Raw genomic sequence first — 13,673 nt, 5'->3', positions numbered from 1 at the left:
TGTGTACTCAACATGGCCATGCCACATTCTTCCTTGCCTGCAGCAAGACCTGAAACAGTTCCTGATATAATTCTCAGAGCTTTTTATAGGTATGAGTAAACCAGGTCAATGCAGTCCTCAGAGCACTGTGCCCTGCATATGGGGACAGTTTCCCCAGAGTCAGAGAAAATACCAGTGAGCCCTGCTGAAAACAGCAGAGTGACCAGGAAGACTGGTTTACTTCTCTGCCTCTGAAGAAGCAGAGTTGTGATAGAAACAGAAAACCTAACTAACGCTGGCTCGTGATTGCTATGACAGACAAGATGCTGCTTTTCTGCAACAGCATTTGGCTGTAAATCATAAAGCCTCTACTGAAGACATTCATTTATATCACTTGAAATGAGCCAGCTTATGTGAATGGAATAAATCTGAGGATTATGTGCATTTAGAAGGGAGAAAAAAGTTCGCCAAAATAAAGTTGGCTAAGGAGAATCTACAGTAAAAGAGGCTATAATTTTTTAACTAGTGATAGTCTTTTTATATTGGATAATTTTTCCCAAAAAGCAGAGATCCATTGAAAAACATGGCAGCTTGCGAGTTTTCTTTAAACAGCAAAAGCCATTTTATGATGCACTATGGAACAACTTTTAAGAAAATGTACTCATTTCCTCTATTAGGAGCAAATTTACCCTCAGGGATACATTTAGGATTCTCTGATAACTCACAAGCAGCCAAATGTAATTTCACCCTATCAAACAATAAGAACACCTTCTGGTGAGAACCTCTATGCTAGGCTTCATCTCAGAACAGATGATGACAGATGAGTCAATGGCACTGTAAGTGCTGATGGATGGTTAGCAGGATACACAAAGATAGCATTCCTGTCCTGTCAGGTGTATCAGACACACGGTGCAGAACATCCTTCCTGTTCTGTCTTGCACAGTGGCTGTGCCTGTTCTGTATGAAGCAATGATAAAGGTTACGGTGTTGACCCTATGATTCTTATGATATTTAAAGGTGGTTTGAGATTCCTGAGGAGACAGACCTTTTCCTATCACGCATGTTCTGTGAGGACTGGGGGAGACACTTCTACTCCCTGTTAGACTAGCTATTAATTGTAGATTGTTTGCTTCTCTCCTTTCCTGGTGGTAAACTAAACACTACTCTGACTCCAAACAACTTCCAAGCAGGTGCAAGTCAAAAAGTGTTCAAATTAATCAGTTCACCTAATAGAAGACTAATGCCTACATAGGTGAGTGAGTGTCAACATCTCTCTCAGACTTTCCATCCATCAATCTGTTGAAGACTTGGTCATGTATGTATGGCTAGATTGTCTATTCAAAAATACACTTGTTTTTTCAGAACTCCTGCTGTCAACTGCCTACTTAGAAACACAGAATCATAGAATCATTTATATTGGAAAAGACCCTTAAGATCATCGAGTCCAAACCTAAACCTAATACTGCCAAGTCCACCACTAAACCGTGTCCTTAAATGCCACATCTATACATCTTCTAAATACCTCCAGGGATGGTCACTCAACCACTTCCCTGGGCAGCCTGTTCCAATGCTTGACAACACTTTTTGGTAAAAAAATTGTTCCTATTACACCATCTAAACCTTGGATTTGTTGGATGGGTGCAACTTGAGGCCATTTCCTCTCATTCTATCACTTGTTACCTGGGAAAAGGGACTGACACCCACTTTGCTACAACCTCCTTTCACATAGTTGTAGAGAGCGATAAGGTCTTGCTTGAGCCTTCTTTTCTGCAGGTTAAACAACCCCAGTTCCCTCCACCACACTGCATATGACTTGTTCTCTAGACCCTTCACTAGCCTCATCGCTCTTCTTTGGATGTGCTCCCGCAACTCAATGGTTTTTTTTGTAGTGAGGGGCTGAACACAGTATTCTAGGCGCAGCCTTGCCAGTACTGAGTACAAGAGGACAACCACTTCCGTAGTCTCGATGGCCACACTATTTCTGATACAGACCAGGATGTTATTGGCCTTTTTGGCCACCTGGGCACACTGCTGGGTCATATTCAGCCAGCTATTGATCAATGGGACCTTTTCTGCTGAGCAGCTTTAGAGCTACTCTTCCCCAAGCCTGTAGCATTGCATGGTGTTATTGTGACCCAAGTACAGGACCCAGCACTCAGCCTTGTTGAACCTCATGCAATTGGCTTCAGCACATCGCTCCAGCCTGTCCAGATCCCTTTGTACAGCCGTTCTACCCTTGAGCAGATCAACACTCCAGCCCAACTTGGGTGTTGTCTGCAAACTTACTGAGGGTGGATTCAATCTTTTCATCCAGATCACTGATAAAGATATTAAACAGAACTGGCCCCAATACTGAGCCCCAAGAAACACCACTTGTGCTTGGCTGCCAACTGTATTTAACGTCATTCACTACCACTCTTTTGGCTCGGCCATCCAGCCAGTCTTTTACCTAGCAAAGAGTATGCCTGTCCATGCCATTAGCAGCCAGCTTCTCCAGGAGAATGCTGTGGGAAACAGTGTCAAAGGGTTTACTAGATTCTAAGCAGGCAATATTGACAGCCTTTCCCTCATCCACTAAACAGGTCAGCCTGTCATAAGAGATCAGGTTAGTCAAGTAGGACCTGCCTTTCATAAACCCATGCTGACTGGGCCTGATCACCTGGTTGTCCTGTACATGCCACGTGGTGGCAATCAGGATGATCTGTTCCATAACCTTCCCCGGCACTAAGGTCAGACTAGCAGGTTCCCTGGATCCTCCTTCTGGTCCTTCTTGTAGATGGGCATCACATTTGCTAACTTCCAGTTAACGAGGACAGCCCTGGTTAGCCCAGACTGCTGAGAAATGATTAGAAGTGGATTGGTGAGCACTTCCATCAGTTCTCTCAGTACCCTTGGGTGGATCCCATCCGGTTCCACAGACTTGTGTATGTCTAAGTGGTGTAGCAGGTCACTAAACTTTACCCCTTGGATTATGGGGGCTTCATTCTTCTCCCCTTCCCTGTCTTCCAGCTTAGGGGTCTGTGTACCCTGGGAACAATTGGTCTTACTATTAAGGACTGAGGCAAAAAAGGCATTAAGTACCTCAGCCTTCTCCTCATCCTTTGTCACTATGTTCCCCCCTGCATCCAATAAAGGATGGAGATTGTCCTTAGCCCTCCTTTTGTTGCTAATGTATTTATAGAAAATTTTTTAATTGTCTTTTATGGCAGTAGCTAAATTAAGTTCTAGTTGGGCTTTGGCCAACTCTCTTCATAACCTCACATCCTTGGAGTCCTCCCGAGTAGCCTGCCTCTTCTTCCATCAACTCTTAGTCATAAACTCTTTCTTTTCCTGAGTTCCAGCCAAAGCTCTCTGTTAAGCCAGGAAGGTCTTCCTTGCCAGCTCATCTTTCAGCACATGAGGACAGTCTGCTCTTTAGCCTTTAAGACTTCCTTTTTGAAGAATGTCCAATCTTCCTGTTCCTCTTTGCCCTTCAGGACTGCCTCCCATGGGACTCTGTCAACTAGTCTCCTAAACAGGCCAAAATCTGCCCTCTGGAAGTCCAAGGTAGCAGTTCAGCTGACCCTGCTCCTTACATCTCCGAGAATTGAAAACTCTTGTTTCATGATTGCCATGCCCAAGATGGCCTCCAGCCATCACGCCACCGACAAGTCCTTCTCTGTTCACAAACAGCAGGTCCAGTGGGGTACCTTCCTTAGTTGGATCACTCACCAGCTGTGTCAGGAAATTGTCTTCCACACACTCCAGGAACCTCCTGGACTGGTTCCTCTTTGCTGCACTTTATTTCCAGCAGATATCTGGTAAGTTGAAGTCCGCCATGAGAACAAGGCCTTGTGATTGTGACACTCCTCCCATCTGCTTGTAGAATATTTTATCTGTCTCTTCATCCTGATTGGGTTGTCTATAACAGGCTCCCACCATGACCTCTGCCTTGTTGAACCTTCCTCTGATTCTTATCCATAAATACTCAACCCTTTCATCGCCATCATCAAACTCCAGATAGTCAAAACATTCCCTAACATAAAGGGCTACCCCACCACCTCTCCTTCCTTACCTATGCCTTCTGAAGGGTTTATAGCCATCCATTAGCAGCAGCTGTGTGAGTCACCCCATCATGTTCACATGATTACAAATATATCACAATTTTCCAGCTGCGCAATGGCTTCCAACTCCCCCTGTTTGTTGCCCATGCTGCGTGCATTGGTGTATATGCACTTCAGTTGGGTTACTGATCCTGACACCTTTTCTGGGGGAGAAGCCCTAATTTCTATGTGATTGTTCTCAGGCACTTCTGTGATTTCTAACACATCAGCAACTCTTATGTCTTTGTTGCCATGTGGATCTCCAACCCCTACCTCTGCTGTGATGGCTAAGGTACTGTGTGCATTAGCACACAGACATTTCAAACATGCTCTAGTGTACTAAGCACAATGTGGAGCAGACTGGAGGACCTCACTTGCACACTGCCCCTCAAATACTGCCATGCCACAATGAGGCTTATCTCCAGAGAGCCTGGTTTTATACCTTTCCCCCTTCAAATATAGTTTAAAGTTCTTTCAGTGAGCCTGCTAACTCCTGTGCAAAGATACTTTTTGTATTTTGAGACAGGTGTACTGTGTCTGTCACCAGCACGCCTGGTGTCATGTAGACTGACCCATGATCAAAAAACCCAAATTCTGCCAGTGACACCAGGCTTGGAGCCAGGTATTGATCTCCTGTATCTTCCGTTTTTTTTCCCTCATAATTCCCTGCAACTGGAAGGATAGAAGAGAACACTGTTAGTGCTCCTGATCCCTTAACCAGTCATCCCAAGTCCCTGAAGTCTCTTTTGATTGCCCTTGGACTTCTTATTGCAATTTCATCAATTCCCGCATGAAAAACCTTTCTTAGAAAGGTCTGGTTCATGTGGCTCACATTTGAAAATGGTATGTTATACACTTGTTTCTTGATAAATGTAATTCCGACAACATTTAAGTCACATACATTAATGTCTAGTGAATAGGACCCCAGATGTTAGATCCTTCTGATCATGTTATCATTACACCAGTGGTTTAGAGAGCAACACTACTGAGCTGGAGCCTTTTTCAAGCACTAGCACAAAATCTGGCCACAAAATTTGGCTTAAGGGGATTCTCCAGATGGTGAAGACCTGCAGAAATAGCTCTGTGTCACAGGTTGGCAATGAAGCCATGGGCCTGCTGAGAAGAGCAGGTGGCCAGAGGACATGGCGCTAGGGGTATTCCTAGTGAGAAAATACTGCCTTGAGCCAACACAGCCCTGGGAGAGAGAGAGAAATGAGTCACATGTGAGATAGCTTTCATTTGCCCATGTTTGACAAGTTGAACAAGAAACTTACCAAAAGCATGCTAAATTGTGTGCCTGAAAACATCAGCTTAATCTTCCAAGCACAAAAAATCATTAGTCTAGCTTGCATAGGGTATGGTCTTCCTCAGTCCTACAAAGACCAATGTAACTTCATGCGTTTGGTGTCAGATTGCCAACTACCCAGAACTGGGATATTATAAGAGCCACACTGAAAGCTCGTATTTCACTTACTCCATGTACACACTCTCATGTGTATGGGAATTAGGGGTTGGCATGATAGATGATATTGGCTGCTAATGGCATGTGAAAATATCAGATAGTTTCTCTAAGATTGGAAGGTCTTTTGATAGAGGAACAGCTTTGACTGGCTGACATAACCATTCACAAGTGCTTGCTGTTTTTCAAAAGTCTTATGTCACCTTCTAACAGTGAATTAAAAATGTAATTTTAAAGCTATTGAAAATATGCAGCAGAATGTTTATGAAGAATTTATTTTTCTTCTCTGAAATGTACACATTGTTGTGAGGATTTTGTTGCTGGTCTCTGAATTTGTGCCTAGTTACTGGTCACCCTACAGAAACTTAAATCTGGCCAATCTAGGTCTCTATCTAGGAGCACAGATAGACTTGTCTCTTTCTCACTCCCAGACTGGTAATGCTCTGCTTGCAACAAGAATAATCACCAGTTTTATTAATTACTGTAATTAAGCAATTATATTAGAAAGCCATAAAACATTAAGTGACAATTGCCTCCCATGGTCACTCTCCAGTGGAAGCAGCAGATACTTTGGCTAACCTAAAGGGATGTGACATAACCCTGGTAGTCTGTTACTCCCTGGAGAATGAGATGACTCTCAGTTTCTGTAGGAGGAATGCCTTCACTGGGTCTAGAAATGGCCTGAAAATGAAAAAAAGTCACCAAAGTTTTGATTTCTTTTTATCTTTCAGCAGCATTTTATTTTACTGTACTGAAGTGTTATAGTCTACACTTTAGAGCCAGGGAGATTGAAGGATGGTCTCTAAAAATCTCCCTGCAAATTAGTAGTATTCCTTCACTGCAAATGGTCTGTTTTCCCAGAAACAGTATTTGACAGTATTTGGAGCTTCACTTACAGCTAAAGAATTGTTCATATGATTTCACCATTGTTCTTAAAACTGCAGTGTTTCATTCTGTATCTTTCAACCTAGAGACAAGTTGGCATTAACACAGCATTCCCTTTTTATGAATGCAATTGCATGCTCTGTTGTTGGCCAAACAACTGACAGAACAAGGAGACTTTGCATACCAATCTGTCATAGCAAAAAACAGATCAACAGTTTTGATATCTTCATAAAAACACATGATCCCTAGTACTTTTTCATAGAATCGGTTAACTGCTTTAATTATAAAAAAACCCCTGAGATTTTGAAGCAAAATTGGGCATAACATATCTCTTTATCTAGTGAAAAATTATATGTACAACTGACTAACCAGAGAATATCCCAAAATGAGTCTTCAAGTCTTTCTTTTTAAGACTACTAGGTAGTAAGTTCCTGAGGAAAGATACATGCTGGCTGACAACAAACCAATAACAAAAAAATTACCAAGAAAAAATTCTTGCCCATTCTTGAGTTAATTCTATTGACATGTATGTAATGAATGCTGTTTACTTGCCAGAAAATTAAACAAATAACAGGCACTGCTTTAGCAAATCACTAGCTGTCTCAAGTGTTTTTCATGAGTTAATCTTTCTTTTTATGAATGTAAGACAGAAAAAAAAGGAGATCTTGCAACCAATAATGACATCTGTGATCTCCTTCTGTGTGTTCTGCAATGGTGAAACACTGCCAGAAACTATAGCAAGGGACAGGGTTGCCATGCAGCCCAGCAAAACAGTCCCCTGAAAAGGCATGCTGACCCACTTTCAAGTACCAGCTCTTGCTGACCCTTTGTTGAGTGCGACGTTCTTCCAAGTTTTTGTTGTTTTCACCCTTTCCGTTCTCGTTTCTAAAGGAGCAAGCCTGTCTCTCTCTTTCTTCTCATTTTCTTCTTTCTTCCCCAGTATGCATGGAAGAAAGGCAGATTGTTTCTTGTGACTGTCTTTGCTTTAGTTAATGTAAAAAAAAAATAATCTTCCACCCCTTCCCTTTTTAAGAACATGCTGTGGAAGAAATATGGATCTTGCCATCAACAAAATTATGATACAATTCCTTAAGGAACTCAGTCTGATCAGAGTAATTCATCTATGAAAAACCATACTTTAATTGTTACTCTTGGCAACAGTGAAGGATAATAGTGTAATATTATACTAAATATTGCCACGTGCAATAGTAAAAAACCTGTTTCAGTCTTGCCAGCAGTGGTGTGCAAACCCCCTTTTGAATTCAGGTTTGGATGTTGTGATTTAATCTAAATCTTTTGCTTCTCCTTCTTCCAAAACCAACAGAGGTTTAAAGAGAGCTGCATTTTTATTGGAACCATTTGCTCAGTGTAAGTTGCCAAAATAATTTAGTTAAAACTAGTGCTTTTATTTGGGTTAAGGTTGATTCCTGAGCTCCACAGAGGTCGAGGCACTTAGTTTGTCTTCCTCTTTTTCAGCTTCACCACGGCGTCTAAAGCGGAGCTCAGCCAGCTCAAGTTGTATTTTGTGAATCCCAGTCCCTCAGTTGAGCTTATTTATGTTTGTGACTTTGCGCAAGTGGAGGAGAAACCTTTTTTTCAGCCCTTTTCTTCACTACTTATCTGCCGCAATGCATAGAAAAATGTGTGGCTCCAAGGATTCAGAATAAGCAGGTTCCAGTGGTGCAACTGTGCAAGTTCTGCTGCCAATGCTGCTACTGCTGGTGTATTAGTGTGACCTCTCCTTGGATAATGAGTGACAGCTGCTGTGAAATGCCTCACAGGGTGTTTGCCTCTCTCGGGCAACAAGTGGAAAAACATAAAAATATAGAATGTATACAATTACAAATAAAAAATGCTTTACTGTATGCTACTTCAAAAGCACTGTTTGAACTTCAGATAGCTCCAACAAAATGATAATACAGTCACAAATTCCTGTCAAAACTTTTTAAATCCTGGGAAACATTTCCTAATAATAAATACTGTAATGTTATTGCAATTAAGGAAGTATCTATTTCTCACTGTGTATGTGTTATGTGTGTGTGGATGCACTGGTAAATGGGACAAAACTGGGCTCTTGAATGTCAGACCCTTCATGTGATGAGGGGGATTGAGTCAAATACCCATTTCTAAATCTATCCTCTGTAGTTAGAGCCTGGTTTGGATCCAAAAATGAAAGCGTTTTTGGTTTGGTTTCTATTCCATTTCAGCAGAAATGTCATAGGTCAGAATGATATATTAAAGATGCTTTATGGTAGCAGTGCCTTGATCTGAAATAGATTAAAGCTAGGTTTCAGTTTTAAAGTGAAACCAGGGTAAAGATTTGATGGTTCTTGTATATTACACTCTCAGGAGATCCTAGCACAAACAGTTCAAATCTCATCTTAATAGAAGTGTTGAAGTCTTGGGTGGAATTCTCATGAAAAAAGAAACAGAAATAAGCCTTTTTTTTTTTTTTTTCCTGCAATCCAAACTGCAAGCAGTAAGAATTTAGTGAATGGAAATCAGATGCCAATCTGTGTTGAAATGAAACGTAAGCATCCATAACTCATGCATTTTAACTTTTATCCTGAAAATATAGATCTTATTTAATAGCACCAACGTTTGCCTCTGCTTTCATTACAAAAGAGAAAAGAAGTTAAAAAGATGTAGCTTTAATACAAAAATACAGGACTGTACAAAATTTTGGCAACCTACATGACAACTGACTATGTATGATTTCTGCCCCATTAAAAGTCCTGATAGCTCAAGATTTGATTTTATCCTGAATGTGACAAGAAATCTTGAACATAAATAATGTAGGGTGAATCATACAAAACAGAAACTTGAAAATACAGTTTTGTAATTTTTAATCAAAATTTCCTAGCTATACAAGGAAAAATGAAAACCCATTAATTCACTTAGTTTGCCAGCACTGCATGAAATAGGACTGAAAGGGACTAAGGAGACCTGGTCAATGCATTTTGTAGCTGTCATTTTTGGGTTTAGTCATTCTTAGAGGTTTTGCTCATGAAAGAGAATACAGGCCCCTTCAGTTTGAGTCTGAAAGGCCTCAAAAACAATGCACAACACAGGGATAAACAAACTACTTGAGATTATTTATTCTTCAGAAATATCAAAGAAGATGTTGCCTCTGATGGTAAAAAAGAAAGAAAGCTCTCACCCTTATAACCAGCTGCATTGGTTTTCCAGTCGTTAGCATTCAGATGTCCTGCACGTGAAGTCCTGACAATAATATGCTGTATGTCTCTCCAGGTCAGAAATGGACTATGAAAAAGGGGAAAGACAAAGTCACAGATCAGACATTTTATACCAGAATGTAGGGATACTAGGTCATGTAAACTAAAAAGTATCCAAACCAGAAGAACCCTCATTTCACTTCACTGCTTTCCTTTGATCCATTCAAAAGAACATGTCCTAATTTTACAGAATTACTGCATAAAATTATGTATACAGCCGGGAGGTTTGCGTTAAGCAGACTATAATGATATATGATAATATTCTATTAAATAAAATTAAAGGGAAGATGAAGGGGTACATTTCACACAGAGGCAATCTGTATGACCACAGCTACTGTATGTTATCTACCTTGACCAAAGGGAAAAAAAAGCAAAATGGTTTGTTAAAAACCCCTACTAAATCTTACTGTGTGTCAAGTTGGCAATTCCTTTACACTTTCAGCTCCTACTGAAGCTATTTCAGGTGGCTCTGTTGTTATTCATCTGCCTATTATCCCTGGTCTTGGAATTCACTAAGGGTCTATGTGTATTCTTCGAGAAGTCCAAGCAGTCAGCACTGAATCTGAGTAATTACAGAGCAAGTGACTGATTACATAGATGTGTAATCTTTTAAGAGATTCATATTAACCTGCCTACAAGGAAGGTGAAAGAAAGTGTCTGCATCCTCACTATGACATTAATATCCATTTATCTTGTAGGACGAGACCAAATCTTTAGGGGTTATATTTTTCTTCTTTCTCTTAGATCCACCCCAAGGAGAATTTCCTTTCTTAGAAGATGGTGCATGGCACTCCATTGTAATGATGAAGATAGACCAGAATGAAGTTTATTGTCTGCTTCCACTGTCCAGAACTAAGGCAATCACTGAAAACCTGGGAAACCTTTGTTCAGTTCCTTAACACATATTGTGTCTCTCAGACCAAGAAGTCACTTGGGCCAGCAGGCAAGTGACTTATTCCTGGCACTTATCTTTAAGGCATGATAGTCAGGTTCTGCTACTACTTGCAGGTAAAAACTACACCAAGGCAACAGCCATAAAATATGGGGAAGATCAACCCGTAGGTGACTGGTGAGTTGGTCACTTTCAGGGGTGAGTGGGACATTGCCATCACATGCAGGGACTCTACACTCTTAAACCAACACATAGTGGAGTTACTAGAAATTTCAGTGAGAAATTTCTTTGGGAAGCAGACACAGGGTAACAGCAAACATGCAGAACAATTACACAAGTCCCCCTGACAGTGGAAGACAAAAATCTCATCTCTCTGTTTGATGTACACAAATTGGCATCCTGCATGCATTGTCATCTACCAGAACTTGTTTTGTCAAAAGAATATCTTTTTGGAAATAGTTGTGCCGTCAGTGATTTATGATGCTTAAATATGGAAGTAGAATCCTGCTTATCCTGCAAGCTGAAATCAAGCTATTAGGAAGCAGTCAGTGAATATATGTGATTATCTATACAAAATGATCACTTCCTTTTTCATTCAAGATGCATCAAATTTAGGTTTTCAGGTGACAAATTTCAGCTCCCACAAGCTGTAGCATTAGGAGAAGGCAGTAGGGATGAAGAAGTTATTGCAAACCTGCAGTCTACTTGTTTATACAAAGACTTGCCCCTAGCCTATCCTCTGTATGCACATAGACATATATTCATGGTTATTAGCCATTGGAAGTTCACCTGTGTTGGCAGATTTACTGAAAATAAAAGTGAATTTCAGAAGTATGGTCTGTAATTCCACATAGGAGAGAAAAACTTGGGACTTATAGGGCATTCACTCACATATAACTGAGTTCTACACATTTTACTTTCCAACAGCTTTGTAATCCTTATCCTTGAAAACAAATAGGAGTTGCCTAAAAACGTCAGACTTCTTTTATGTAACAAGATGGTTAGGAATAATGCAGTCAGTGACCAAACCATTTAAGTATACATATTCTTTTTGTTTCCTTTGCAGTAATATATGTTTTTAATTCTGACTGTATCTTTTCCATTGCAGAATACTTCCCAGTGGGTGTGTGTGGACCATGGGTATGCTGATGTAGCCTAGCACCTTTCTACCTACAGCTAGGACACCACAGGAGGCAGCATGTATTCTTCTAGAGTCAGCACAGGAAGACCTGTCTATGCCTGTTGAAACAGGAAGAAGAGATGGAATTTTCTGAAGAATGAAGATGACTTTTAAGTTACTTTCTTATTAATTGTAGCCAGAATTCTTTTGTAATTCCTTCCAAGATCTATCAATTCATGGCCATTCAATCTCTCCCTGGTTTTGGCTACAAGATATAAGGGTATTCCCATGTTTAAATTATTCTGTTATTTTTAAGGAGAGCTGATGCCTTGTCCCTGAGCACTTATTAAAGCATTAATATGCCCATAGATACATTTTTTTTCTTAAAGTGGAATTTCTCACACTAGACAGTTGGACTAGAATTACAGTAATTGTTTATCCAGCTGAGCTGGTAAAAATGACTGAAAAAAAAAAAGGCAAAAAGAAAAGTCATGGAATGTAAGGAGCATTAAGGGTTTGTAAGATAGGGTATGCTTGGACAGTCACGTAACATGCTTCAAGAAAAAAAATCAATATGATTTTATACCAGGTCAGGAATTTCACTGGGAGCCTGTGTAAAGTCTTAGAAAAACATGTTTCAAACCTTCAGGAAGACCTCCAGGAATCCCGAGAGCTGCATTCTTTATAATCTGGAATCTAAACAATCTGTTATTCTGTAAAGCAAGCTGTCCATGCTACTGGTGAAAAATAAGGCACTAAATTACTCCTCTCAACTTCTAAAGGAGGGATTCAAGGTAGGGCACACTCAACTGATTATTTAAAGAGGAATGATGGATCTAATTACGCCTAGATAAAGGATCTAAAGATATAGCAGTCTTCCCTTGATAATACCAACCTTTCATAAATTGGATTTAGTCAGTCAGTAAATAGATTATGTATCAGAATCATGGTTTATTTTTTTAACAAAAAACATGGCAGATCTTTTGAGCCATTCACTGTTGATCTGCCATCTTAATCTAATCATATAAATATAATGTAAGAATTTCTGGGGCAGAAAACCTTGATCAAAGGTCTGATTTCCAGGATATGACATAGTATATAGTTAAATCAGTTTGTCTCTTATGCAACCTCCAAATCTGCTTGCTTACTGTATAATTCATAAGAATTTTATGTTTTCTTCTCAAGAAATGGCAGTTTGGGCATATTTATATCTAAAAGATTTGACAGAATAAAAACAATATTCAAACCAATTTTGGTAGCCTTATATAGGACCTTCACTATACTAACAACTGAACTATTGCCAGAGCGAAGTTTTCTCTCTACAGTAGACAACTCATTTGAAGCCAAACAGGTCTGTAATTGTGCTGCCACAATTTTTTTCAGAAACTTTAACAAAAAAAAGAGAAAAAAAAGAAAGAAACGGGACTGATGTCAAATAGCAGTACATTTGGAGAAAGAAGAGGGATTGGTGTGTGGTTTTTGGTTTTTGTTTTTTTGGTTTTTTTTAAACAAGATAGTCTAGCAGCCAATTTTAAAGCATCTTGAAAAATCACAGTATTGGTCAAGTATTTGTAAAACATGTCAAAATTGGATCCTAAGGGAGTAAACAGTTGTTTGCTAGCCATGTGGGCCCCAGATCCAGACAAGATGTCACTGATGTCAGCTGATTTACCAGTTGATTAATCTCAGAAGAGTTAATGGCTAAACATCTTGAAATGAACAAATGCATTAACAGGAACAGTACTAACTCTGTTTGATAATGGATTGATTTCAAAAAATGGGCAATTTCCTTCCAGAAAATTTTTTTTCAATGTCTCATCTGAAATTGCTTTGGGATTACACATACCAGACAATGCTCAAAATCAAACCAGAATAAGCAGAAGTGAGAACAATTACATACAAAAGTGCTTGTACAGCAGCCAAAAAATAATGAATCTTGTGTCCTTAACCAACAGTTATACTCTAAGGTACAGGCTTCTCAAAATGTTTAGGAAACAAGGCAAATGAGAAAAAATTAAAC

At 39.8% G+C, this 13,673-nt stretch overlaps 1 protein-coding gene across 3 annotated transcripts in view; it reads right to left on the bottom strand.

Moving 5' to 3' along the window:
• PCSK5 (proprotein convertase subtilisin/kexin type 5) overlaps window positions 1-13,673 on the bottom strand; it is a 249,494-nt gene that overhangs the window by 99,709 nt on the left and 136,112 nt on the right. For all 3 annotated transcript variants that reach the window (XM_074931390.1, XM_074931391.1, XM_074931392.1), the window contains exon 10: window positions 9,566-9,669. In XM_074931390.1, the coding sequence (XP_074787491.1) occupies window positions 9,566-9,669 (104 nt within the window). The remainder of the gene's footprint in view (window positions 1-9,565; window positions 9,670-13,673) is intronic.

This window comes from Athene noctua, chromosome Z (assembly GCF_965140245.1).
Source record: "Athene noctua chromosome Z, bAthNoc1.hap1.1, whole genome shotgun sequence".
In the NCBI taxonomy this organism is placed as follows: Eukaryota; Metazoa; Chordata; class Aves; order Strigiformes; family Strigidae; genus Athene; species Athene noctua.
Note: the sequence above shows the minus strand (reverse complement) of the source record. Positions and strands in the feature narration are given on the sequence as shown.